This window comes from Aspergillus terreus, genomic scaffold, assembly GCF_000149615.1.
Source record: "Aspergillus terreus NIH2624 scaffold_6 genomic scaffold, whole genome shotgun sequence".
Lineage (NCBI taxonomy): Eukaryota > Fungi > Ascomycota > Eurotiomycetes > Eurotiales > Aspergillaceae > Aspergillus > Aspergillus terreus.
This window is the reverse complement of record NT_165929.1, coordinates 658,991-685,785: the sequence shown is the minus strand read 5'-3', so window position 1 is coordinate 685,785 and position 26,795 is coordinate 658,991. Positions and strand designations below refer to the sequence as shown.

General features: G+C 52.3%; 11 protein-coding genes across 11 annotated transcripts; 6 read left to right on the top strand and 5 right to left on the bottom strand.

Moving 5' to 3' along the window:
• Positions 1-338: 338 nt before the first annotated feature.
• Positions 339-1,288, top strand: ATEG_04492 (uncharacterized protein; the record flags this gene model as incomplete). The annotated part of the gene is made up of 4 exons (XM_001213670.1): positions 339-473; positions 524-763; positions 815-1,045; positions 1,094-1,288. 4 exons carry the CDS (start codon positions 339-341, stop codon positions 1,286-1,288), a joined length of 801 nt encoding a protein of 266 aa, XP_001213670.1.
• A 1,672-nt stretch (positions 1,289-2,960) lies between these two features.
• Positions 2,961-3,895, bottom strand: ATEG_04491 (uncharacterized protein; the record flags this gene model as incomplete). The annotated part of the gene is made up of 3 exons (XM_001213669.1): positions 2,961-2,986; positions 3,035-3,383; positions 3,446-3,895. The coding sequence occupies 3 exons, from the start codon at positions 3,893-3,895 to the stop codon at positions 2,961-2,963; spliced, it is 825 nt and encodes a 274-aa protein (XP_001213669.1).
• A 1,297-nt stretch (positions 3,896-5,192) lies between these two features.
• ATEG_04490 (PAF acetylhydrolase family protein) lies at positions 5,193-6,435 on the bottom strand (the record flags this gene model as incomplete). The annotated part of the gene is made up of 2 exons (XM_001213668.1): positions 5,193-5,901; positions 5,984-6,435. 2 exons carry the CDS (start codon positions 6,433-6,435, stop codon positions 5,193-5,195), a joined length of 1,161 nt encoding a protein of 386 aa, XP_001213668.1.
• An 816-nt stretch (positions 6,436-7,251) lies between these two features.
• On the top strand, positions 7,252-8,385 carry ATEG_04489 (uncharacterized protein; the record flags this gene model as incomplete). Its single annotated transcript, XM_001213667.1, has 3 exons — positions 7,252-7,392; positions 7,523-7,629; positions 7,872-8,385. The coding sequence occupies 3 exons, from the start codon at positions 7,252-7,254 to the stop codon at positions 8,383-8,385; spliced, it is 762 nt and encodes a 253-aa protein (XP_001213667.1).
• A 715-nt stretch (positions 8,386-9,100) lies between these two features.
• ATEG_04488 (uncharacterized protein) lies at positions 9,101-9,937 on the top strand (the record flags this gene model as incomplete). Its single annotated transcript, XM_001213666.1, has 2 exons — positions 9,101-9,158; positions 9,219-9,937. The coding sequence occupies 2 exons, from the start codon at positions 9,101-9,103 to the stop codon at positions 9,935-9,937; spliced, it is 777 nt and encodes a 258-aa protein (XP_001213666.1).
• A 529-nt stretch (positions 9,938-10,466) lies between these two features.
• Positions 10,467-11,232, bottom strand: ATEG_04487 (uncharacterized protein; the record flags this gene model as incomplete). Its single annotated transcript, XM_001213665.1, has 3 exons — positions 10,467-10,601; positions 10,654-11,108; positions 11,160-11,232. 3 exons carry the CDS (start codon positions 11,230-11,232, stop codon positions 10,467-10,469), a joined length of 663 nt encoding a protein of 220 aa, XP_001213665.1.
• Positions 11,233-11,837: 605 nt separating this feature from the next.
• On the top strand, positions 11,838-12,938 carry ATEG_04486 (alpha/beta fold hydrolase; the record flags this gene model as incomplete). Its single annotated transcript, XM_001213664.1, has 2 exons — positions 11,838-11,871; positions 11,992-12,938. The coding sequence occupies 2 exons, from the start codon at positions 11,838-11,840 to the stop codon at positions 12,936-12,938; spliced, it is 981 nt and encodes a 326-aa protein (XP_001213664.1).
• Positions 12,939-13,844: 906 nt separating this feature from the next.
• ATEG_04485 (amino acid permease) lies at positions 13,845-15,211 on the bottom strand (the record flags this gene model as incomplete). The annotated part of the gene is made up of 5 exons (XM_001213663.1): positions 13,845-14,208; positions 14,272-14,449; positions 14,518-14,633; positions 14,686-15,086; positions 15,155-15,211. 5 exons carry the CDS (start codon positions 15,209-15,211, stop codon positions 13,845-13,847), a joined length of 1,116 nt encoding a protein of 371 aa, XP_001213663.1.
• A 534-nt stretch (positions 15,212-15,745) lies between these two features.
• Positions 15,746-19,048, top strand: ATEG_04484 (Sec23/Sec24 family protein; the record flags this gene model as incomplete). Its single annotated transcript, XM_001213662.1, has 6 exons — positions 15,746-17,071; positions 17,121-17,218; positions 17,273-17,613; positions 17,666-18,103; positions 18,162-18,353; positions 18,414-19,048. 6 exons carry the CDS (start codon positions 15,746-15,748, stop codon positions 19,046-19,048), a joined length of 3,030 nt encoding a protein of 1,009 aa, XP_001213662.1.
• Positions 19,049-20,671: 1,623 nt separating this feature from the next.
• Positions 20,672-21,202, top strand: ATEG_04483 (putative extracellular thaumatin domain protein; the record flags this gene model as incomplete). The annotated part of the gene is made up of 1 exon (XM_001213661.1): positions 20,672-21,202. The coding sequence occupies one exon, from the start codon at positions 20,672-20,674 to the stop codon at positions 21,200-21,202; it is 531 nt and encodes a 176-aa protein (XP_001213661.1).
• Positions 21,203-22,158: 956 nt separating this feature from the next.
• ATEG_04482 (putative ABC efflux transporter) lies at positions 22,159-26,115 on the bottom strand (the record flags this gene model as incomplete). The annotated part of the gene is made up of 2 exons (XM_001213660.1): positions 22,159-22,790; positions 22,848-26,115. 2 exons carry the CDS (start codon positions 26,113-26,115, stop codon positions 22,159-22,161), a joined length of 3,900 nt encoding a protein of 1,299 aa, XP_001213660.1.
• Positions 26,116-26,795: the final 680 nt, after the last annotated feature.

The window sequence follows — 26,795 nt, the reverse complement described above, 5'->3', positions numbered from 1 at the left end:
GAAGATCTACGAAAGTTGTTAGGACTTGGATGGATACGGACTGACCCCCCTAACGGCATCCGAAAGGTCTTTACCTTTGCGACCGTCGATGACGCCGTGGTAAGCTCCTCCCTGGACTGTTCGCTTTAATACCTAACACGACGAATTAGGACTTTCATAGCCTTCTAAGTTCGAGTACTATCAAGAACCGGCATGATGCTCTTCTTAGACTGGTATGTGCGACATTGACCATTCCAGCGACGCATGCTGAACGTCCTCCACAGGAAGGAACAACAGTATCGGTACTGTGGACAACGCATAAGCCTGGCCCTCGAGGCCTGTCGAGACTGGATTACAGCATGGCCCGCATTTGTGATACTATCGCGGGTGCCTTGAAGGATGATCAGCGTGTGTGGGAAGGACTGAGGACAGAGTTCCAAGTCTACACTCCGCCGACCAAAATCTTCTATTTCAGTTATCATTCATATGTTATTGTATGGTCAATACACGGAGTACTCTATTTGAGCTCTTCTAACACCCATAGGACTTTGTGCGTGCCGTGGGCGTCGTTGCGAAACCCGAGCTGCTTCTTGGCTCAATCCAGCTCCGTTCCACGCCCAAGAGTGTTGAGCTAATCATACGGGATGAGAATATCAGGCCAGAACTGGCCATCTGGGTGGAGTTCGTGAAGGAGTCGGTGGTTAAATCGGAAGCACCGACTGAGGATGCCACGATCGAGGGCGGACAACGACGCTTTCAATTCAACTCTGTGGGTGAAGCTCTGGTATGTACCTGGTATTGTCTCTGGCCTTACCGTCGTCTAACGCAAACACAGAATTTTCATACCCTGGTGCATAGATGCTTTGTATCGAAAGGGATCCGCATCGAGAGTCTCTGCGAGGGCAAGAGCGTGGCTGTGAAAAGCCCTGGTGTGGAAGACATGTATAAATGCATTAATCTAATTGCGGACGCTGTGAGTGGCAACGTGAGCTCTTGGGGATCTCTTGTGGGAGACGATGGCGATATCCCAACAGTTCTACATTTTGCGCGCCATTCAAAGCTCGCGGTAGGTCCAACAAATCACTTGTCGTTGACGGCATCTTAACTTGTATAGATATTTGTTCGTGCGGTGGTAATTGGGTCCAAATCCGCTGGTCCCTTGTCAGTGACTTCCGACTACACCGCAGTAAAATTGTCTGGAGATATTAGAAGGAGTAGTGACTTGTTCCATTGGTTGAAGTTTGTTTTGTCCAACGTGGTGAAGCCGGATCCTGAGGACAAGGTGGAGAAATGTGGGATTTTTCTATGATCCTAGTTGCAGCGCTTGCTTTTACATTGTATACTTCAAATTCAGGAATGCATGCAGATTGTGTATACGCGCTTGCGTGCTTGCGCTTTTGCATTGTGGTACCAAAAGCTGGCCGTAAGTCTCATGAACGAAGTGCCAGTATTCTGCTGTTGGTGGCTTCATTCTTGGTGGCAGTTTGAGGGGGATCAACAGTAAATTAGAGCTGTGATATTGTTGAACCTGAGATAGGTCTCGAAGCATAAGAAATCCAGACTTGTTCATATTTTCTTCATTATAACGCCGACTTCTCTCATTTTTTGAGCCACTTCTTCGTCGAATTCTGCACTTTCGGACCGCAATTCCTCTATCCTTGTCCTGTAATATCCATTCAGGAATTCCGATCATGGCACCCCAAGCTCAAAGTATCTGACGGTGAGTTCTGCAGAAAGAGATTCAAGACGGCCAATGCCCTCGTTTTCCTCCGCCTGAATCTGCAAAGCATCCGTAATATTCAGAGGCTGTGGAGGTTTGGAAGTTGAGAATGCGCAGCAAGTGTGGCTCAGTTCAAGCTCATTAAATATACCAAGCCGTATGATAACAGGAGCCACCTTATCATAATAATAGGCGTGCCCACCATCTCGGCTTAGAAGCACATCAATGAACTGGAAAAGCGATGACAAAGTGAGTTCTGGAGAAGGGAGCTCTCGCAGATATCGAAAGTACGCGTTGAATAGAGAGGTAGACGGCAAGCACCCGTTACCTGAACATGCACAGGAGCAGGTATCTCGGGTTATGCCGTCTGAAAGAAGCATCTTGATGAGATAACCATTTCCTTCTAGCCCACATTCAGAAAAAACTTTGCAGGAAATGGGACTGGAATCGACTGCAAGGATACTGTTTGGGGCCTCGATTCAAAAAGCATGCACAGGGGAGGAACCATTTTCCTATCGTCGTTGAAATTTGATGTACAGGCAACAGGTCCCTGGTCAATTGGGGGTCATCAGCTTGGGAAAGTATCGATATAACCCATTGGCACATGTCAAAATAGGACGGCCCGAGGTCAAATTCAATTTTCAAGTTGAACAGTGTTGGTCGACCCAGCCGATCTCTGTGTGACAGAATAGTGAAGCCAGCATTGTATAGTGTCTCCGCTGCCGGCACGTTATTGTTAATGCAGTCAAAAACAGAGCGTGCATGCGAATCATCATGGAGGTCCTTCGTCACTGGGATTTTGTAACTTCGGAGAAGCTGACAGACTTCATTTGCATGATAATCGAGGAGTTTGTTGGGCGAAAAATGGAACCTCTTGAGAATATTTGCTGGTAGACTATTCTCCGCCAACTGCTGAAGCCGTTTTCGCCTGGAGACAAGACGTGAGACTATTACATCAAAAACCTCTCCATCGTAAATCTGTGGCTGTGTGGCAAGTGATAGGTCGCTATAGCGGATAGGGCTCTTCCATCTCAATGCCAGCTCAACCGACTCACTACAGGAAGCTTTTATAGCATTCCTGAGAATAACCTCCGCCGGAAACCTTTCCGGACATGTCTTTGAAGCCTCCAATATCATCTGAAGACCTCGAGGCCAGGAAGTTGCAAGTTGTAAGACATTGCTGTCTGGAAAAGAAGCTGAAGCATCCTGTAAATGTCTCTTTAGGCTGGTCTCACATTCCGAAAGAATTGCCGTTTGGAGATCAGAAAGATAGAATTCTGCACCAAGCTGTTAAATATAATAAAGAAATAAGTTGAATTATATTGGGTAACATACCTTCAATACTGCCCCGTTTCAAAAGGACTGGGATGAGCTTGTTGAAGTCACTGTGCTCTCCAACTCCCGATGATCCAAGACAAAACGTACGGCGTTGGATGGATTTCTGTGACCGTGGGGAAGTCATGGCCCCCTTGGAAGATAGATGGAAAAATATGTTTGACCATTCAATCAGATGGTCTTCTGTGGGGTGGAGATCAAAAGCAATAATAGATGAACCGATGATCATATCTAACACTGTGCCCTGTTGCCCTTGGACATTGACAGGAAACGTGTATTTATCCAGAAGGTGCTTTAAAAAGGCGCCAAAGAGAGTTGCAGATCCGTACTGAGCATTTTCGACAAGGGCCTGGGTCCAAGGAACTCTGTATTAGTCGTATTCCTTTTAGGGGATCACCTTACTACACTCACATGTAGAATAGATGTTCCATCAGGCAGAATCTCAGAGGGTCTCGAACCTCCTCGAAACAGGTTCTCCAGTTGGTTCGGGTAGTCATCGAAGTAAACGACACCGTCGACTCTCCCTTCCTCTATCTCTCTTTTTTTCTCGGCTATAAGCCGGTAAACTGGAGAGTCTGCTGAAACAACCGTTTGTATGGTGAGTATAGGGCTAATCGCGAGTCCTCCTGCCCCTCGAATCAAGCTGAAATTCACATGAATAGCTTTCTTAATGAAGCGATTGCAGAATGTAAAACTTTTCCTAAATAGCGAAATCGTTTCGTAGGTTGGAGATATCTCGCTCGCATCCTGCCAAGTACGTTTTCCTTGGCTTAGAGGACAACTCGCTTTGTTCGAAGAGACCGACTCATTGATTGTTGTTTGTTGGTCACAGAGATTTTGCAGAGTCGTTGGGCAAAACATTCGGGGGCATTCGGCAACGGCATTCGATTTCGCCTAATCTTCATGAGCTAGCTTATTCTCTTCTCGACAGACAAGAGGAGACGTACAGCCTCAGACTGATGTTGTTGTAGAGTAAGAATGGTCTGAAGTAGTTTCGTTTGTTCCTGTAGCATATGGCTGTGTATTTCCTGGTCTTTTTCGACTTTGTTGACCAATCGCAACACATCGCCGGTATTGGTCGATGCAAGTTGCGAGGCAGAAAGGTTCTGCATCACATGCTGCTCAACACGCTGTGAAAGACATCTAATTATACGTGAGAAACACTTAACCTTGCTAAGAGAAATATTTCGGTCACTCACAGATGAAGAAATTGTAGAGCGGTATCGAGGTTTGACTGAAAGGCAGCAATAGTCTTCTCGAGATCCAAGATTGTTTCACGTTCGAAAGGATACCGAGCCCATCCAAAAGCAGAATTCTGACATTTTTCAAGCAGCTTCTCCAGCTGTTGCAACCACTCCCTGCAATCTAGGACACAGTCGGCGACTTTTTGTACAGCCTCTATTGGGCACGATTTCAAGGAGCTTCGAGGATCCCGCAAAAGCCGCTCAATGTGCTCAAGGGTATTTTAAAGGCTCTGCAACCTGTGTAGAAAAGCAGCGGTCTGGCTTTCGTATCCCTTAAACTGTGAGCAGTAGGTAGCGATGCCCTGACTTACTGAAATGCCTAGGGACAACACCCCTGACACAGTTCCAACGAGAGAAGCTGGATCAGTCATTGTGAAAGCTGGCAGGCGGTGCTGAGCAGAAGGCGGAGGAGGGACATAGATTTCTTTGTATTTATTCATCTGCAAAAAGCAAATAACCATCCATCAACACCGGAATAGAGCGTACAGTGTTGGGGGTGCATCTGAGTACAAGGCTGAGTCCAAGGCTGAGGAAAGCGGACAACGCAGATGTAAAATCTGAGCTCGCGTAAACGTTCCTATTCTGAAATGTTTCAAAACACTACAGCAGAGATACGGAAGGTGCTGGCTTGGTCGTTTTGAAAGCCTCTCTTCATGTGTGGAGAATTCTCTGTTCCTTCGGGGGTGGCTACGAAGAATATCATATCTAGGATATTTTTGGAAACTTTCCTACTGGTACGGCCATAATAGAGTTTATTATACTACTCTTTACAAAGAGAGATGTATGCATATAATAACTTAATAAGTCATCTGTTGCATATAGATACAGGTTGGTCGCCATCGACGGCCACGACGGAGATTCTGTCAACATATGGACCCAACCTGAAGGGGAAGCAAACAGTCTTCTGCCCGGAGTTAATCTTTCCCAACGACCGCCTCCGGAAATTCCAGACTGGACATATCTAAGAAGTCAACATTCTTGCCCTTCAAAACAAAGTCAAAGAATCTGCTAGTGTAAGCAGCAATAACCTGAAGGGCTCTTCCCCCATCAATACTCCCCAAGAAAGCGGCCGTCTGTGCCGGATATTCCTCTCTCAGGCCAATGGCATCAGCAGCCTGGGCCAAATCAGTGAACGTGCCATGTGTACTCCCACTCAGTGTGAATCTTCTCCTGATACCCTTCAATTTTGGCCACAGAGCGCCCCAAGACGCATCAGTTGTCAAATTCTTCCCTTCGTGCGCCATTATCATGAAGGGCTTATCCAACCCCCGGTTGATAACTGAGCCAAAAAATGTGCCGTCCAGATTGATACCCCCCTTGAGACGGGAATCGGAAAGCATAGCCTGAGCTGCGGTGGCGCCGCCAAGGGAATGACCGTAGATTCCCACTTTAGAGGTATCTAACCCACATGTTTGGCCGGGAATGAGCTTTGAGATAATGGATGGACGGTGGAGCTGGTCGAGCACGAAGGATACGTCTCTGACGCGGATGCTCAGGTCGTCTACAATTTCGGCATCGGTTGTAATGTTTGCGGCGAGGATGGTGGTATTATCAGGGAATGTTACAATGCCTGCGTCATAGGGATGGTCGACGGTAACGACGATGTAGCCCATGCTGGACAGTCTATGAGCGACGTTGAAGGTCAGCGATCCGTGCAGATTGAAAGTTTTAGATGAACAGGGAACAGAAGATAAGGGATACACACTGCTGTGCCATAGCACTGTACAAGAGTCGAGTATTCCCCAGGCCAGGCGAGAAGAGAACGAGCGGATATTTTGGGCCCTTGCCCGGGCCACTCGAAGTTGACTTCGTGCATGGCTTGCAGGTTCGAAGGGTAAGTGAGCCGAATGCGCCTGCTGGGATGCCAGCCGATGCATACTGTTCGTCCTCGAAGGTTGCGGTGATGGGGTCCATGTAGGGCGTCAGGGATGGGCAACATGCTGCAGGAGGAACGGGATGGAAGAGGGAGATCATCAGAGTACGGGGCTGCGGCGTTGGGGCGTAGGGATCCAGACGATGATGATCAACGAGCTGGGTTGTTGCGATGCTGGTGTCGTATTGGCCTATGGTGTCGGGGAAGGACACCGCATTGCTTCTCAGGAGAAGCTGAGCAAAGAAGGCACCAAGCATAAGATAATTCTTAGAGAGGTTGAACATCATGGCGGGTTGGTACAGATATAGAGAATAGTGTTCTAGGAAAGAATAGAGGGAAATGATACTGCTGCAGAGAAAACCGGAGGAAGCTCTTAAACTTATATAGGATTCTGGAGCCTCATCCTGCGGATGCTGTGGCGGTCATCTGGTCTGATGAGTCGACTCATCGTGACTCTCCTACTCCTGAATCAGGCAATAATACAGCGCGTTTGTGGATTCTCACCTTCTGGCTGATGCCAGTGCCAAGAAACTGCGTTCAAATGCTGCCTATTCAGGAAAGGCGGATGTAGTCTTGGCATGGGAGGGCTGTACTCCAAGTCCAGACTTCAACTTCCTGCACGGAATGCCCATCAAACTTGCCCACCGTTAGTCTCAGAAATGGCCGTACTGGGGCCACTCGATCGGCGCACTTCTCGCACCAGGTGCGCGGAGTGTACACGACGCAAAATCAAGGTCAGCGATTTTCTTCTCATCCAGTCTGTCCGCAAATACCGGTTGTTCCCTCCAACCCACCCCGGTTCTGATTTTAACCCTCTGTAGTGCGAGGGCGGTCCTCCCTGTCGGTATTGTACGAAAAGGAATCGACCATGTGTCCCTCAGGCATTTCAGCCAAAAGCCAGCGCTGTCTTTGTCAACGTCTCTGCTCCATTCAAAAGGGCTGACACTCATCTTCCCGCACATAGGCTCTGCGCCAAAGTTCCGGAAGGAAGCTCAGACCTATTTGTAAAGCGTTTCTTCTCAGAGTTTTTGACAAGGAATGACTTTGGCGGCCACCTGGACCTCGGCACTATCATATCGGAATTCCAGATGTCCTCCAGCATGTATCACGCATCCATCGCCCTGGGTGCGCTTGATCTGAGCAGGGAGATGCTGCTGACTACACCTCTGCAGAAGAAAGACGCGGTTGTGGGAGCATTAACGGCCTACCACATCTCGGTCGCCAAATTGAAAACCGAGATCGTAAGCAAGAGCCTGCCACAAGAAGTCAATTTATGGACGACGTTTTTCTTAGGCTTGTTTGAAGTAGGTCAACAGCGCCTTGGACGGGAATGAGTATATCGGAAGCTTGATGTTAACCCTCACAATCTAGCTGATGCATGATATGACTGGAGAAGGCTGGGTGAAGCATTTCCTGTACGGCACATCCAGTATGCTCCAGATTCGCGGTCCAAAAGCCCATGTAGCTGGCTCCGGGCGGTCATTTTTTCTCACCGTGCGAGTCTTCGAGATCTGTCGTGCTCTCATATACCCTGAACCTACTTTTCTCTGCCGGCCGGAATGGATGTCACTCACAACTATGATCTGGAACGAGGATCTCAAGAACGACTGGCACCCAAAGGAGCGATTATTTGATCTGATGATCACCTGTTCTTCGATCAGTCATCGGCAAGTGCCCCCGCAGGCCCTCTATGTGTTACTGTATGACTGATTAAGCTCAGGGTATGGGACCTGCTCAAACCGGGCTCCAATTATCCGACCATGCTCCTTCACGAGGCCCTTCTTGATCTTGCTGCTGAAGGCTTCGTTGTCCGGTCAGCTCTTAGTGATTGGTATGCGACTTTCCAAAAGTGGTCGGCCGATACTAGTACGCCCGCACACAATCCCCAGTCCCTTCTCGCAACAATATATTTTCACGGCATCTCCATCTACTTGTCTGGGATCTTCGACTACCGCGCTCAATTCAGCGAAATACCCACCCCCACGATCTCACGGACTGTCGTCCAGACACACGTCGATGCGATTCTACGGATGACTCAGATCGCTCTGAAGACCACAAATCTGGCGGCTGTGTTGTTTTTCTTCCCATTGAGAGTAGCAGGCGCAAGAGTAACAGCCGCTCCAGAGACGGAGTCAATTCGTGCGATGTTTCGAGACATTTCGAAAAGGGGGTTCGTCGTTGCAGATGCATTTATGACGGATCTAAAGTCGCTATGGCGCCGAAAAGGAATATAGCTATATTGTTACCGAGCAGGACACCCATCGTCACTGACGATTCGGACAGAGATTATAATATCTATTACAGGAACTTATCCCAAGGCATTGTCTCTCTATTTCATGATGTTAGGTGACGAAGAATGCAGCCAGTGAGTGTCTACTGGTGACCCACAACTTCCCTAGAAAATCAAGTACATATGAAAATTCTACATATACGATGTCACATTTAGCAGCATAAACATCTGTATACTCTGGTTTCAATCGTCTGCCTGTTGTCTTCGCAGTCACACTCCTAGCCGATTAAGGTCAACTGCTGCGGACGAGCAAGTGTAGGGAACAGGGGCCGTGTTCTTTTGCTGTAAGCACGGTCTGTTACGCCTCCATAGAAGTGCTGAATGTTTCATGGCTTATTGCGGATAGCGACCAGCGTCATGCCAATGCGCCTTGCCATTTGTTCTGGGTTCAGGAAATATGAGTGAAGGCCAGAAGCGCTGGTATCTGAACCTTGCGGAATGAGTACTGTATTGTAGTCCAACAGACGCTTGTAGTCTGCTTACCCAGGCGGCGGGTTTTCGGAATTAAGTACCTAAGTCCGTCCTCCGCGTCGGCAATCCTCTTCGACCAAATCCACTTCCTTACTCAATCTTTTGCACTTTGATCTGCTTCATTACTTTGATACCAAACAATTGTATTCCCGGCCAACCATCTTTAGCGACGTGGTGATGCACACGAAATGGATGACCCTAAAGAGCGGAGAAGAATCCAGAACCGCCTCAACCAACGTGCCAGCCGTAAGTGACCCAAATGGATAGTAATCAGGAAGGCAGTATGACTTATAAACGCTACTGTAGGCAGAAAGAAGGCTATATTATCTTCAAACGGTCCTGGGCCGTCGATGAGAAAGTGGACAATTTACGTCCCCCCGTCGCAGGAAACAGCGACATCCATAACCCCTAGCGATCCCACCCATGGGGAGATCGACGCAGCAACCGCTCATTTCTGCTACCTCAGCCTCGAAACACGCCAGATAGTTTTGGATCTATTACATGACCGCGTGAACAGAGGAATAGTCTCCCGCGCACTCTCCTCCGAATTTCTCCTCCCAGTCACGCAGTGGAACATCATCCGCGCCATGGTCACCAACGCTACTACGATGGGTCTAACTATGGCCCTCTTAGCAGAGGATATCATCTCCCCGTTCAATGCTTGCGGACCAGCAAGGGCAAATCTACCACCCAGCTTACATCCCACGTATCTACAGAAATCCATCATCCACCATCCCTGGATCGACCTATGTGCCGTTTCCTCGGTGCGGGACGCTCTGCTGCGCAATCTGCATCTCTACTCTGAGGATGAACTTTGCGATGATCTCTTTGGCAAATCCAGTGATTCGACCGAGTCGACCGGACTCTTAATCTGGGGTGAAGCATGGGATGCGTCCGCTTATGAGATATCCGAAAGAATGTTTCGGAAATGGAGGTGGTTATGGAGGGAATGTCCTGAGGTGATTTGGTCTACGAATTACTGGAGGTTGCAGCGAGGAGAGGAGACACTTGTCATCTCTGATTGACCTACTACAATGAGTCTGGTACCTCCATACATAAAGTGTGCATTCTTTCCCACGCGCCTCTCTAAACCGCAAATGGTTCCTGAAGCATCTGCTCACTGAGTTCCCACAGCTTCGCCTGATTATCAGGGTTCCGAGTGTGGCTATTCAACTCGTCATTCGCAACGGCGTTGTTATGGAGGAAGGCCCCGTTATGTCCTAGCGATGTAAGTACTCACTAAGGAAATACCAGGGATATTTGCGAACCTTGTATTGTAGGGTCAATCATGCCCGTGATAATAGTCGCGGCGCCTTCAGACTTCGTGGTCCACGGCGGAATTGTAACAGGCCTACCGTCGAGGTCGACCACGCCTGTTTAATGGTGTTAAGACTGTTCAAATCCCAGGATATCAGAGGTCGAAGGCCTACCTCCAGAAGTTCTAAGCGCGGCAACCATCTTTTGAAATTCCGGAGTGAAATGACGTTGCAGACCAGACCGGACAGCTATGGCAGGTCAATTCCCCTGTGTTCGCTGGCTGTGGATGAGTGAGCTTCACATACCGCCAGGATCGACACTAAAGACTCGAATTCCCTGGTCTCCCAATTTCTCCGCCAGCGCCTTCACAAATAACACTCGGGCAGCGTTGGACTGGCTATACGCCACAAGAGGATCATACGTTTTGCCTTCCTGTCAGAAATGATTAGACCAGCACCACAGATGGGAGAGCGGAGACACATACACTAAACCCAACATTCTCAAAATCAACCTTCCCACTCCTGGCTGCACTACTTGCAACAATAACGATGGACGATCCGACCCCAGCAGCCCTAACCTTGGGAAGAAGCAACTTGACCAACAAAAAGTTGGCGAGATAGTTCACCCCGAACTGCATCTCGAACCCATCCTTTGTAGTCCCATACGGAGGAACCATGACACCCGCAACACAAGCGAGGTGGTCGATCTTCGGGATGTCGTGGAGGGTATCAACCGCGTTTCTAATATTGCCCGTATCCCCTAGATCCATTTTGAGGAACTTGGTATTAACATTGGGGGCTATGAGTCTAATTTTCTCGATGATGGGGGCGACATTTTCTTCGGCTCGAGCGCTGAGGATCAGGAGATGAGGTGCGGCAGCGCTTAGTTGGATTGCAAGTTCGCCAGCGATAGAGTCGCCAGATACACCGGTTATAAGGACTAATGATTGTTAGAAGATTATGCTTATAGCTATAGGAGGGGGGAGCATACTTGTCTTGCCGGCTAGGGAGCTACCGTATCGGTCGATGAGGGTCTCCGAGGGCAGGATCTGCTGGGAAGACATGTTGTTCTTGAGCGATGGCTATCGATATTGGTAACGTACTGAGAGAATGTTAAATCGAAAGCAAGGAAGGAAGCAGGGCATGATCCCGCTGCTTTATATCTTCGAGCCGCCTTGACCTGACGCATCTTGTTCTCCTTGAAGGCTCGAAGTATTAAATGGCTGCTATGATAGATGCGGTTAGTTCCATGTCATCAATGCAGATTCCACTTTCCCCTGGACTGTTATTGGATGACGGGTAACTAACCGTTACCCAATGGAGCAACAGCATGGCTACGTAGTCGTAAAGTCCAGAAGTGCTGATGTTTGTCTTATGGACACGAAGCATGGTTTCATGGTCTACCAATAAACTGGACTATCCCGCAGATCAAGGTTTCGGCTTTTACGGCTATATGATGCCGTTCCCAGGTATTGTTGGCTGACTTCAAGGACAATAAACAAAGAAGGCACTGGCGAAAGGCCATCAGCTCCATCACATGTGATTCAGCCATAACACTTACACTTGGCCGACCAGCATGTCGACACAGTAAACAAAGCGGGTATTACCTTAGGACGTTAGGCTAGGGAGGAGCTTCACATCACAGGAGTACAGTATAGAACTACATATCATGACGTCATATGGCAGAGCAACGGCTTGTCTATGTAAGAGATGATTAGAAATCAACATCCAAGTAGTTATCAATCGGTCGTAATATATTAAGACTGTTTGTGAAGCCGGCTTGGCTTTTAGCATTCTAAAGGCGCTGGTTATGGAGTCATCAGCTATGAACCCCGATACCCTGTTGAATAGTCCTCCCCATTGGAAAAAGCACAACGCGTGGATCAAAACTACCGACGACGATGCGCCCTCGGTCCGGATTAGCTACATCGACTGCGCACCATCAACCTCTTCGCTTGCCAAGGGAGTATTGCTCCTAATCCACGGTTTTCCTCAAACCTCGTACCAATTCCGCCATGTAATACGACCACTGGCTGATGAGGGTTTCCGGGTAATAGCTCCCGACTACCGCGGAGCTGGACAATCATCGCATCCATCTCACGATTTTAGAAAGTCCACGATGGCTCGAGACCTATTTGTCCTTATTCACGATCATCTTCACATCGAGTCGCCCATATATCTCGTTGGCCATGACATTGGCGGGATGATTGCGCACGCATACGTTTCGATGTATCCGCAACATGTCGCCTGTATTATCTGGGGAGAATGTCCGCTTCCTGGAACTTCCTGCTACCTCGCAAACAAGCGGATGCCGGAGCAGTTCCATTTCATGTTTCATTGTGCGCCGGACGACTTGGCACCGTCACTTGTCGCGGGGAGGGAGAAAATGTACTTGAATCATTTCTTCTCCAGGCTAAGTTTCAACGCCGACGCCATATCGGCTGCTGACTGCGAGTATTATGCCTTGCAATATTCGCAACCGGGGGCCCTTCGGTGTGCATTCGAAGTATACCGGGCCTTTGAAGAGGATGCTAAGGAGAATCTCGAGTCGCTACGTCTGAAAGGCAAGTGTATGCGGCCTGTGCTCATTCTAAGTGGCTCGGAAAGTCGTCATGCCGCCGAAGCCAAAGATATGGTAACGGAGGTTTATGGCGGTGATATTCACGTCGCGGTGGTGGAAGATTCTGGCCATTACATTGCGGAAGAGAACCCCGCTGGCTTTGTGCAGGCGGTTTTGGCATTCGTGTCCAAGTACCCGCTACAGTTGTGAAGAGGTGAGGTTTTATCATTTTAGGACACAGGACATCCATCACGACTGACGATTCTGACAGAGTATAACATCTATTACAGGAATTTATCTCAAGGCATTGTCTCTTTATTTCGTGATGTTAGGTGGCGAAGAATGCGGCCAGTGAGTCTCTACTGGTGACCCACAACTTCCCTAGAAAACCAAGTACATATGTCAATCTATGCAACGCATCTCTGGTGACTATGGATATACGCAATCAATGTTCCACATGGTCTGTACCTATTCGAAATCAGCAAGGGCTCCATACTCACGGCTGAGATCAGCCGAGGCCACCTGCGTATAATCGTTTGTCCGGGGCCCTGTGTATTTCCTAGGTGATGTCGCGTCAGCACCAACTTATTCATCCACAAGATATACATTGTAGCAGACAAGTACTCACCCTCGCGCAGCAACGAGCCACCACACTAACGCAAAGGCAGCAATAAAGGCACCAACGCAGATGGCGTAATTCCTGATGCAAAAGCAGTTAGTGACACCTGCGTACCACGGTGTCTGTTGCATGGACAGATCTAGAATACTCACATATTTGCTGCGGTTACCGGTACTGAAGGAGGGAAGAATAACACTGTGCTTATGAACAAGACCCAAGTCACAGAAACCCAGTTCAAGAGTGGCCCCCATTTCCCGAGGGTGAACGGGCCTTCTACGAACTTCACCCGGTTCCTGTATAGCTGGTGCGCCATGATCACGGAAACGTAGGATATGTCCAGGGCCGGCGCCGTGATATTGAAGATGGCGGTGGCTGTCTGTGTTGAACCGATCGCGATGCAGTTGAGACCGATGCTGAAGAGGACGACGAACCAGACGGCGTTGACTGGGGTGTGAGTGTACTTGTTTACCCGCGAGAGGAACCTGCCATGACAAGAGTTATGACTTCTGGTCTTGTGGATCCCAACGAAAGGTATGGGCAACGTACGAGGAGAACGGCAGAGCCTCATCTCTAGCAAACGCATAGGCCATTCTGGTATCTGCCAGCATGGCTGAACAGCCAGTGAAAAACTGCACCAGGATCGCCAATCCCCACATGATCGTCCCACCAGTTTTGCCGCCTGCGTTGAGGAAGACCTGCGCGGCTGGAAGGCCGGTGGGTGTGCTCATGATGCCCTCGAAGTCGGTCAGACAGAAGCAGATGCACACGGTTAGCACCCAGCCCATGGCACCGGATACGAGGACGGCTGTCTGGATTGCAAGGGGTCCTAGAGTCGCCGCGTCGTGAGTTTCTTCAGACATACTGGAATGGTTAGTTAGTATGTTAGTTCCCAAGATGGTCTACTTTGGTTTTGAGGGTGCATACTGAGTTGTTCCGTCGTAGTCGGTCATTGTCCATGCCACTGAGATGAATCCAAGGAGGAAGGAGAAGACCTTGGAGCCCCATCCGGAACCGTCGGTGACATGAGTGAAGACCCAGATTGCTGGTTGTTTGTTTGGCGTAAAGTAAAGCAGCGCAAGGCAAATGACAATGGTAGCGGAAACTTGAGGTGTCGGTCAATCTTCCACTGACATGCTTCGAAACCGGGACTCGAGAAGAGCTAATACATACTATTGATCGGGGCAAACCAGAGAATGAGGCGATGCAGAGTCTTTGTAGTCATTGAACAGATCACTCCTAGCACGCATAGAAGCACGATGGACAAAAGTACCGTGTCCAATGCTGTCCTGCACTATAGTCAGCGGCAGCCCCTAGAATGTTGTTAAAGTTAGAACATACGGCGAATACGAGTACTTGCCATCCACCAGTTCCGAATTCATACTGGCACAAGCGAGCAACATCTGACTGACGGTATAGGCGACGCTAGATACACCAGCGGTCTGTCCGAGCAGGTTGCACCAACCCTGCACCCAGGAGAACATCGGCACCTGCTCTTCTGGAACCACATGCTTCGTAACGAAATACATGCCCCCAGCCGTGGGATAGGCTGAGACCAGCTCAGCCACCGAGCTTCCAATGCATAGGGCCATGCAGGAACCTATGAACCAGCACCATACTGCTGTCGCGGGTCCTCCTGCGGCCAAAGGGGCGCCGATAGTGGCGGGCACGGAGCCTAGAATCCCCAGAATGGAGATGGCGTATGAAACGGTAGACCATTTTGAGAATTCTCGTTTCAGTTCCTGAGTTGGTTAGACCGAGTCAGGTTGGATGGAGCTAAGGCCAGGAGGAGGATAGGTGATGAATGTACCTGTTTGTATCCAATCCGAGCCAGGAGAAGCTCGTCGTCGTTGTAGATAGTGGACATTGTTACATTAAATTGTTACATCGGAGGTAATTCTTCAGTCTATAGGGATCAGAGAGAAATTATGTGCGATCTATGAACTAGGTGAAGAGATCTAGGAGCAGAAAGGAGAAGAAGCGGTGGAGGTGGGATGGTGAAGGTGAGGCTTATCAGCGATCACCCTACCGATAAGTAGGGGCACCGACTGATGCTGTTATGCATGCCGATTCATAGAAGATAGGATCTGTCCAGACGATAGCAGATGTTTCAAAGGAAGGTAATTTGCATCTATACACAAGTTGCGTCCTCCGTATAGTTTGATGTGTTCCAGAGCCAAAACAGGGTGAGCAACACGTGCACGGGGACCTCGGAACGACGTAATTCCGCCGCGGATGTTGAGAGGTGGTCATTTGCGGTAACCTCCAAGCAATCTATATCCACGCTCGCCCTCCATCCTCGCAATTCCTTCACGGGCACTCAGGGATGGTCCTGCTCTAATCCCCATTCCCTCCCCGTTGTTGTGAGCAGTCTGATCCTTCCGCCGCGTTATGAAGCACCATGGCCGACCCGTCGATGTATCACACCCTGGGTCAGGCACCTGCTGAAGACCCCTCGAACCCCAATCGAATGGCACAACATTTCCCTCCAACCGCTCCTCCCGCTGGAGGTTACTATCCTCCCGGTGCAGCTCCTCCTCAACCGGGCGCTGCGTATGGTCAGCCAGCTCCGCAACAATGGCCCGCGTACGGTTCCGCTCCAGTGCCGCATCAACAAACACAACCTCCCCCGCACGGGCTTGCTCCCAGTCCACAACTTGGTTATGGTGTGGCTCCTCGGGCCCCTATGGGAGCCCCTGCGGATCCTGCGATGGCAGGTCTAGCCTCTCAAATGAGCGGGTTAGGCATAATGGGGGGTGATGGTGGGGCGCATCGTGCTGGCAAGAAGAAGCATCGGCACGCGCATCATGATATTGGAGGCGCGACTGCCTCGGGTCCACAAGACACCACACCGGCGACGTCGCAATTCCTGAACACTGGGTTGAACCAAGCTCCTCGCCCCATCTCCCCTGCGGCTGCCGTTCCAGCGGCGGGCATGGGCATGGGCGCCCCGCCCGGTATGCCCTCGACCGGTGCAGGTTCGGTGCCTACACAGGGTAAAATCGACCCCGAACAGATTCCCAGCATCCCTCGGTCTCGAGACATTCCCGCCCAGTACTATTTCAACCATGTCTATCCAACAATGGAACGTCATCTACCTCCGCCTGCAGCTGTCCCGTTTGTTGCCCACGACCAAGGAAACTCGTCCCCCAAGTATGCGCGCTTGACCTTGAACAACATCCCTTCTACATCCGATTTCCTCTCATCTACCTCTCTTCCTCTGGGAATGATTCTGCAACCGCTCGCGCCTCTTGACCCCGGCGAACAACCGATTCCAGTGCTCGATTTCGGAGATGCAGGGCCGCCACGCTGCAGACGATGCCGGACCTACATCAATCCTTTCATGCAGTTTAGATCCGGGGGGAATAAGTTCATTTGCAACATGTGTACATTCCCGAACGACGTGCCTCCCGAGTACTTTGCTCCTCTTGACCCCGCGGGGTCTCGCATCGATCGCATGCAACGTCCTGAGTTGATGATGGGAACGGTTGAGTTTTTAGTCCCGAAGGATTACTGGAACAAGCAGCCCGTTGGTCTTCAATGGTTGTTCTTGATCGATGCTACCCAGGAATCGGTGCAGAGAGGCTTTCTCAAGGGAGTGTGCAAGGGCATTCTGGATGCTCTGTACGACACATCGGAGAACCCTGAAGACGAGAGGCGGATACCAGAAGGATCGAAGATCGGAATTGTCACTTACAATCGGGAAGTGCAGTTCTACAATCTCAGCGTATGTTCTCAGGTGACGCGGGTCTGTTTCATTGCTAATATGGCCACAGCCGCAACTGGACCGTGCACAGATGATGGTGATGACGGACCTCCAAGAACCGTTTGTTCCGCTGAGCGAAGGCCTTTTTGTGGATCCCTATGAGTCCAAGTCCGTAATCCTGAAACTTTTGATCGCCAACGAGACCAACTGACAGTGCCATAGGGACACCATCACGTCTCTCTTGCATCAAATCCCCACGATATTCGCCCACGCCAGAAGCCCAGATCCGGCATTATTCCCCGCATTGAATGCTGCTTTGTCTGCCCTACAACCCACTGGTGGTAAAGTTCTCGCGTCTATATGCAGCCTGCCACAATGGGGCCCTGGGGCACTTTACATTAGAGACGACCCGAAGGCACATGGTACCGATGCGGAGAAAAAGCTGTTTACGACGGACCACCAGCCTTGGAGAGATGTCGCTGGCAAATTTGCCGAGGCTGGCGTCGGTGTGGACATGTTCGTTGGGTCGCCTGGCGGCACCTATATGGATGTGGCCACGATCGGTACGTGGAGATTTGCAGGCGGGTTGTGTCGTATATTGCTAACAGTATGCAGGGCATGTCGCCGAAGTGAGTGGCGGTGAGACATTCTTCTATCCAAACTTCCACGCCCCCCGGGACATTCTAAAGCTCTCGCGAGAGATCGCCCATGCGGTTACTCGAGAGACCGGGTATCAAGCGCTGATGAAAGTCCGGTGCTCCAACGGTCTTCAGGTGTCGGGGTACCATGGCAACTTTGTGCAACATGCTCTCGGGGCGGACCTGGAAATCGGGGCAATTGACGCGGACAAGGCAATTGGCGTTCTATTCAGCTACGACGGCAAACTTGATGTGAAGCTGGATGCGCACTTCCAGGCCGCTCTGCTGTATACGTCAGCCGACGGACAGCGGCGGGTGCGTTGTATCAACGTTGTAGCGGCTGTCAACGAAGGAGGTTTGGAGACGATGAAGTTTGTGGATCAGGATGCGGTCGTGAGCATCATCGCAAAGGAGGGTATGTTGACCATGGTCCCGTCCAAAGAAATGAACCCAATGCTGACTACGATGTACAGCGGCCTCGAAGACGCTCGACAAATCCCTCAAGGACATTCGTGCGAGCATTTCGGAGAAGACGGTGGATATCTTCAGCAGCTATCGCAAGATCTTTTCGGGGTCCCATCCTCCGGGACAACTTGTCCTGCCGGAGAATTTGAAGGAGTTTTCGATGTTCATGCTGAGCCTGATAAAGTCACGAGCATTCAAGGGTAAGGGGGTCCCTCTGTCCCCGGATTGATAGACAGTGACTAATTTGACACCGGATGTAGGCGGACAGGAAGCGTCGGACCGGCGGATCCACGACATGCGGATGCTGCGGTCCATTGGATGCACCGAAATGTCCCTGTACTTGTACCCCCGCATCATCCCGATCCACAACATGCAGCCTGAGGATGGCTTCCCGAATGAGCAGGGACAACTCCAAGTGCCGCCGGCCCTCCGTGCCAGTTTCTCCAAGATTGAGGAGGGCGGGGCGTATCTGGTGGACAACGGACAGATGTGCCTGCTCTGGTTGCACGCGCAGGTGTCGCCTAACCTGTTGGAGGACCTGTTTGGACCAGGCCATACGTCCCTCCAAGAATTGTCTCCACAGACATCGTCGATCCCTGTGCTGGAGACACATCTGAATGCGCAGGTGCGCAATTTACTGCAGTACTTCTCGACGATTCGAGGGTCCAAGGCGGTGACCATTCAGTTGGCGCGACAGGGACTGGATGGGGCCGAGTACGAGTTTGCGCGGTTGTTAGTGGAAGACCGCAACAATGAGGCCCAGAGTTACGTGGACTGGCTGGTGCACATCCACCGGCAAATCAACTTGGAGCTGGCGGGTCACCGCAAACGTGAGGATGTCTCCTCGGAGGCGTCCCTGACCAGTCTGGCCGGACTGCGGGCTCCTTACTGGTGATGAGGGGGAGGCCCATCTTTGGTCTTAGCACAAGTCAACTTGCATCCTATTTTTTGGTTCCTTTCATGTGAAGGGGGAGAGTTACCCCGGTAGTGTACCACACAAGTGATGTTCTTGGGCGACGTGTGCCTAGAGTTTCTTTCGCGCTAGTAGATGGACCTGGACAGACCCCTCATGTTCTAGAACGTGATGCCCAAAGCCACGATGGTGGATCATACAAGGGCTTCAAGCGTAGTGATCGTCGGGAACTTGTTCGGGGGCTAAGTGGGCCAGGGTTTAGAGGCCGTTGGCACAATGAACGACTCCGTATTGTGTCCACCGAGTGTCTGCCTGATGATATTATCCCACAGTCATTGGTACACGAGAAATGATTAGCTCATACTCCGTACAAAGGAACACGGCAAAATCCTCTGCCGACAAGTCTCCCTCGGTAGCGAAGAGATTTCTTTGCCAGACGCTGCTTCTCCACCACTGTGCCCCGACTGGCCAACGGGGGAACAATCGGACGACAAAGGATACGACCTGTAGAATCTGGAAACTTCAACGTGGGAAAACGGGCGACACCTAGGAACCATGGACGAGGTCTCAAAAATCGTGCGACAAAGGCTCCTCATTGTCTCGTCCGATGGGTGTTGGAGACGTTCGTTTTGCCCCCGTTCGGAACCAGACTTAGGGCTTGCGAAACACCACGCACGGAGATCAGGCGTGGTGTGTATTGCCACGGGGAACAAGAAGATTCAATTGTGTTTCCACGCCCCGGCAGATATTCCCACCCCACAAGGTTTGTGGTGGACGAGACCTATCATCCGTGGAACTGGATCCAGCACGCAGTGGAAAAGTGGAAACGATCCTTCGACCCATAGTTGAGACGCCATGTGTGGCCGCCACATGCGGGAAGCCTTCGAGATCCGGTAAGCGGACCGAGTATGGATTTGAGGCATGCTGACAGTTAGTAGGTAGGCACTGGGAGACTCAAAGAACAGTTGTATGTATCATCAGACACGGCTGTGGTGAAGTTCGGATCAACGGTTATGTCTCGGCATCACGCTATATGCACTATATGCACTACATGCATGATCTCTGCAAGTCAATCGGCTATGCAGGTTGATAGACAGCCGAAGAGACAGCAGAGACAGCCCTACGTCAGTTCCCCCTCGTTTCAGCCACCAATCCTTCGGACCTGTCGCCGCCCATTCAGGAACAAACCTTCTTGTCCGACGCCATCTGCCTTTTTCTCACCCGACCCATATCTTCCTCATCTCTGGATACACATGTGGAGCATCGACTTTTTCCTCTTTTTGCCATCTCGGTAACGGGGCACTCCGCCGGCATGGCGGTGTTTGCCCCCGAAAGAGCTTTCGCATGGTGGCCTCGTCGAAGCTATATAAACCTGCTTGACGGCCGCCTCAGTCGTCTCCTTTCTTTTCTCCATCAACACACTCTCTTTATACAAAGATCGAGCAATCTTTACATTCTTTTGAGATATCCATCTCGTCCTATCATTTTTCCATTCAACGGAACTTGATACTTCCAATCTTTTACAGACACACTTCGGCTGTCGAACAGACCATTCTTTATTCATTTCCAAACAAAACCGTTTTCTCACTCTTGTCAATCGCAAAAATGATGTTCACCAAGGCCATCTCTGCTGCTGCTGCCTTTGCCAGCCTCGCTTCCGCTCTGCCTCACGTCGTCCGCCGCGGCGACTCCGGCAGCGTCAACATCGTCAACAACCTGGATCACACCGTCTACGCGTGGTCGGTCTCTGATAGAGTCAGTGACATGCACACCCTTTCTGCGGGCGGTGGATCCTATACCGAAGCGTGGCGCACCAACGACAACGGCGGCGGCATCTCCATCAAGCTGTCCACCAACCCGGACCAGTCCGACGTGCTGCAGTTCGAGTACACCATCGGCGACGGCGAGTCCACCATCTACTGGGACATGAGCTGCATCGACCTCGCCGCCCAGGACTCCGAGTTCACCAAGTCTGGCTTCTCCGTCACCCCCTCCCAGACCGGCGCCAACTGCCCCAACGTCAACTGCGGCGCCGGCGACACTGCCTGCGCCGAGGCCTACCTCCAGCCCAAGGACGACCATGCCACCCACGGCTGCCCCATCGACACCACCTTCACCCTCAGCCTGGGCAACTAAGCGTGGCCTGGGGTGGTGTCTTTCGTTTCTTTCTCTCTTTCATTTCATGACTTTTGATGAATCCCCTTAGACGTGTGACGACTGGATGGACGGGTATGGTGTGGAGTATCGGATCGGCCTTATGACTTCCACGTTTCTTGCTTGATGCAAGAGTTTCTGTTTGGGTTATAGCTGACATCTATTGAGATGGTGCTCACTTGCTCACTGGGAAGATCCCTGTTTAGACAATGATACATTTCCTTCCCGCATGTATCTACTTTTCTTTCTACTGGTCGAACCGCCCTGGTTTGAGACCAGGGCTTACGATTCATGTATGTATCCACGATTCTCATGTGGACAGAATAGATCGCAGTGGCTTCATTGACAATCTTCATTCAAACAAAACCTCTCCACCTACAGTAAAACCTTGTAACCTATATCACAAATCTAAGCCCCAGAACTTCAACCCTATCGACTAACAGAAAAGAAAACCCTCAGACCCCACCGCACTCAAAGGGAAACTCCCCCGACAGCCACCACCGCAGCGCGGCCAGCATCTCCACCCGCCAAAAAGCGCAGGGTTCCGATCCGTCGTCCGTCCGTGTCCGCCCGCCGTGACTAAGCTTTCCCGATCGTGCGGGTCCGCCAGCGCAGCGAATCATGCTGCGTACTTGCCGCGGTGGCCACCGCCAAGCCGCAAACCTTATTCTTGACGAACGGCTGATTGGGCGGTGGGGTCAGCGGAGACTGTTCGGCGTGGTGTTCTAGAACGTGAAACCCTGTCGCCGCTGCGTAAGGCGGGTCCCTTTCCTCTCTTTGAGAGGAGGGGTCTCAGCGACCGGCGGAGTACGCTCGGGTGCATTTTGATCGCAGATGCCAGGACTTGGATGTGGCAAGGAGGGTCGGGATGATTTCTTGTTTTTGGCTGATTACTAAAGTACTAGGTGGACTAACTAACTGGGTAAACGTTACGAGAGCTAGCGATTGGCCCAGCGCATTGCCTTCAGCAGGGCGTAGGCCACCACGCGGTAGACGATGGTGCACACGCCCAGGGCCATGACGTTGATGGGGCCGTTCTTGTCGAGGTTGTACAGCTGCAGCACCTGGTGTCCGTTCTGGATGGGACACGAGCCGTCGGCGAGGCGCTGCGCGGGCGTGCAGTAGAAGGCCTGGTGGCGCATGGCGTAGGGGGCCAGGTTGGCGATGGAGTACTTGATGGGCGAGAGGTGGTTCAGCGCCTGCAGCACGTCGTTGACGTTCAGGCTCATGACGCCGCCCAGGATGGTGGAGATGGACAGCAGGATCGACGTCACGTTGACGGCGAAGCCCACATGCGAGAACAGCGTGCAGAACATGATCCCCACCGACTCGCCGCAGCTGATGATGCAGAAGCAGTTGAACGCGCTGATCAGGAACATGGTCGCGCTGCGCTCCATGTTGTCGGCGTAGGCGGCGAGCACGCCGAAGACCAGCGCCGAGAGCACTTCGAACGGGACCTCCAGCGTCGTGTACTGCAGGATGAACGTTTCGGCCGAGTAGCAGTTGTCTGCCTCCTCGCGGTAGAACACGTCCCGCTCGTTCGGGTAGATGGCGATGTTCTGGAGCATGCCTGTGCGTAGTTAGCTTGGGAGTCTGCCGGTTCGACGTCATGGGAGTATGATCTCACCGACAAAATACAACGCGGCGAATTCCTGGACAAATCCCATGCGGGACTGTACCGCAGCGTAGTCGTTCTTCAGAGGCGCAAAGAATAGCGCCATGATGATCCCGATGCCGAGCACCTGCATGGACCGCGCCATTACGAGCGGCGGCTGCCGCCAGAAGTTGATGGCCGACCGCCGCAGCACAAGCGGGTACGTGATGCGGAAGGGCAGCATCTGCCGCTTGAGGCTGCCCAGCTCGGCGGGCGTCGCGATGTGGGACGTCCGCCGGCCGAGACTGGGGGTCCGCTGGTCCCAGTGCGTGATGAGGGCCTGCACGCGCTCGCGGGTGACGGCCTCGCGGTCCGCCTGCTGCAGATCGACGGTGATCAGGTCCAGCACGAAATCGGCCGGGTTGGTCGTCTGCGGACATTCGTAGCCTCGTTTCGCAAAGTGCGAGAGCATGCTGGCGCCCTCACCCGCGTACACGGGGTACCCTCCGCGAGCGAGGAGAAGCACGCTGGAGAAATGCTGGAACAGGTCGGACCGCGACTGGTGGATCGTCATGACCAGCGTGCGGCCCTCCGCCGCGAGACCCTTGAGCACCTCGATGATCGACATGGCCGTGAACGCGTCCAGCCCGGACGTCGGCTCATCCAGCAGCAGGACCTTCGGGTCGGTCAGGATTTGAATCGCGATGGTGACTCGTCGCTTCTCGCCGCCGCTGATGCCCTTGATCAGCTCGCTCCCGATCAGGTTGTCCGCGCACTCTTTCAGCCCCATCTTCAGCAGGATCTCCTCCGCGCGGCGGTTCTTCTCCTCGCGCGACATCCACCGCGGCAGTCGCAGCCCTGCCGCAAATCGCAGACTCTCCCGGACGGTCAGCGACGGCATCAAGGCGTCGTCGTCCTGCGTCACGAACGAGGTGACCGATCGGATGACGCTCTCGGAGGGGACGGCGCCGTTGTACAGCATGTCACCGTGCACTTGGTACTTGGTCCCCGCGGAGCTGCGCAGACGCCGTGCGATGGAGTTCAGTAGCGATGTCTTCCCGCTACCGGATGGACCCATGATGATGTTCAATTCGCCCGGGTGGAATTCCGCGGTGATCGGTTTGAGTATGGACAACGTGCGCGGTCCTCGGCCGAAGAGGCCGCGTTTCCGGATGTCAAGGGCGTACTTGTCTAGCGAAATGGCCACTTTGCGCGCTTCCTCGGACGGTCGTATGGCGATCTTTTCCTTCCCCGCAGACAGATCCTGGTCAGTCTTCCGCGCCTGGGCGATGTCCATGGCAAAGTGATTGTATTGCAGAAGCAGCCCGGCGAGGAGATAGTGACCGATGACAAAGGCCACGAGAACGATGATCGGCCGCCAAATCCAGTTCGGCGGGAAGCCCAGGTTCTCCATGATATACCGGCCCGTGTACTGTGTGCAGGCGGGATTGGTTGGATCGTCGGAGTAGGGGCAGTCGTAGAACTGTCCGTATGGCGGCCCGTCTGGGCCGATGAATTCATTGGCACACAGCGCGCCGAATATGTAGAATGTGTAGGCCACCCATTTCAGCCAGCGCACGTAGACGGGAATCTGGTTGGACTGGACGAAGTAGCCGCATGCAAACGACTGCAGTGTGAAGGAGAGATTCCCCACCAGACTGGCCCCGGGGAAGCTCCTCGCGACGCCGATGGAGACGGCGGCAAAGGTGACGGCGATGTAGTGGGTGAGGATGTTGAGGGCCAAGAAGATGAAGAACTGGCCGGCATCCAGACGATAGCCTACCATGAAGTAAAATATGATAGCGAAGATCACGGGGACGGGGAGATCTTCCAAGGGCAGCCTAGCAGCCCGTCTGCTCAGCAAGAAGGCCGGGACTCCGACCACGCCCTCGGTCCGCTCGCGATCAAACAGGCGGATGTCGATCGTCAAGCGGTACGTCTCGTACAGTAGGATGAGATATCCATTGAGACTGCTGGCGGTATAGAGACTGCCTTGACGAGATCGGATGCCCGCCTGCGTCTCGTCCAGCTGCAAGAAGATCCATCCGTTGATGACAGCCATGCCTACCGCCTCGAGAAGACTACCGGCCACACCTAACGGGTCGCGGATGGTGGTCTTGAACGTCCGCGACGTGAGCACACGAAACTGCCGACGAAACGAAACAGCCTTCATCGCAGATTGACTACCATCTGAAGCGGTCGTTTGTTCACGCTGAGCCTCTCCATCAGCAGCTGGCGACGCCTCCACCTCCTTCTCTGCCTGCCGTCTCGACTTCCACGCCGCTTTGAGCGCATCCACTCTCGCATACGACGCCATCTCGAGCGCCTCGGTACGGTTATCAATCGCCGCAAGATCGATGAGAAACTCGGCCGGATTGACAAACGGGGGAATGACATAACCACAGCTTTCGAAGTGCGCCAACGACTCGCTCGCAGGCCCGCTGTACAGAACAGAGCCCCTCGCCAGGAGGATGACATTATCAAAGAGACTCCATATCTCGGAGCGGGGCGCATGAATAGAAACAATGACAGTCCTCCCGTCCTGCGCGAGCCGCTTGAGAGTTCTCACAATCTGGAACGCGCTCGTCGCATCCAGCCCCGTCGTAGGCTCATCGCAGAACAGCACCGACGGATTCGACAACATCTGCACCCCGATACTGGTCCGTCTCTTCTCGCCGCCGCTGCAGCCCTTGTGAGCCGTCGTGCCAATGCGCGTGTCCGCACACTCCTTCAGCCCCAGCTCGCGGATCACCTGCTCGACGATCTGGCGGCGCTCCTCCGGCGTGGTCGGCGGCGGCAGTCGCAGGTCCGCCGAATACCGCAGCGTCTCGCGGACTGTCAGGGTGGGGATGAGCACGTCCTCCTGCATGATGTAGGCGCTGCGCACGCGGGCGATGTTCGCATCCCCGTTGAAGGTGGTCGTGCCGGCGACCGTGGCCTTCGTCATGCCCATGCGCCCCGCCATCAGGTTCAACAGCGACGTCTTACCCGACCCGCTACTACCAATGATGGCGGTGATGCTGCCGCGAGGCATGGAAGCGTCGACGCCCTCCAGGACGGTTTTGCGCTCGTGCGCCGCGGTTTTGCCCCGGAGCCGGCTCCAAAGCCGCGCGGGTGAGGTCTCCCAGAAGGGAGGCGACGTGTCGACTTCCAGCGAGACATCGCGCACGCGGACGTCGACCGGGTTGACGGAGCGGAGGGTGAGGTTGAAGGTTGCGGGTTGGTCCTGCAATTTCTCGACGGTGATGCGCTCGACAGGGGGGTCGTCCAGGATGTCGTCGACCAGATCGGCTTTCTCCATCGCGAATGTGATGTCGTAGTAGGCCTAGCGAGAAGTCGAGGTCGGGTCTCACTCGCACGACATTGTTATTTGTGCTGTCTGGAGTTCATATGTCTGGAGTTTCCGAGAAAAGACAACGTCCGTCGGGTTCAGCGGTCTGGGGCAGCCGAACTAGCCCCAGACTAGCCATGCGCAGCACCATCCTGATCCAGATTAGTTGCAAAATCCCCAAGTCTGGGTCGCGTCGGGTAGAAGTCGTCATTGGTTCGGATGGGAGGCGATCCGGCTCGCTTCGAGGAGAGAAAATGCCCAAACGGGATCAAAGCTAATCGGACATGGAACATTCATGCGGTCATCATCAGAGACGATAGATATTCATATACTATCAGGTTGGGTGAGTTCAAGGTTGTTATCGGTTCAGGGGTTGTCATCTAGATAAGATAAACAGAGATAATCAAAAAAAGAAAATTCTCCGAACAATGGTCTTGTCTGCCTGGCCATACATAATACCTTTGATGGAGGGAAATACCTACTATACATAGGTCGTCATAGGTACCTACTACTACTCATGCAGAAATATATCCATTCAGAGCAGCAATATACAAGCGATCAGACATACATCCTCACGCATGAGACTCGCCAAACATACACTCAACATAAAATACATTGCAACACCACCCAATGTCAGAATTTCAAATGCT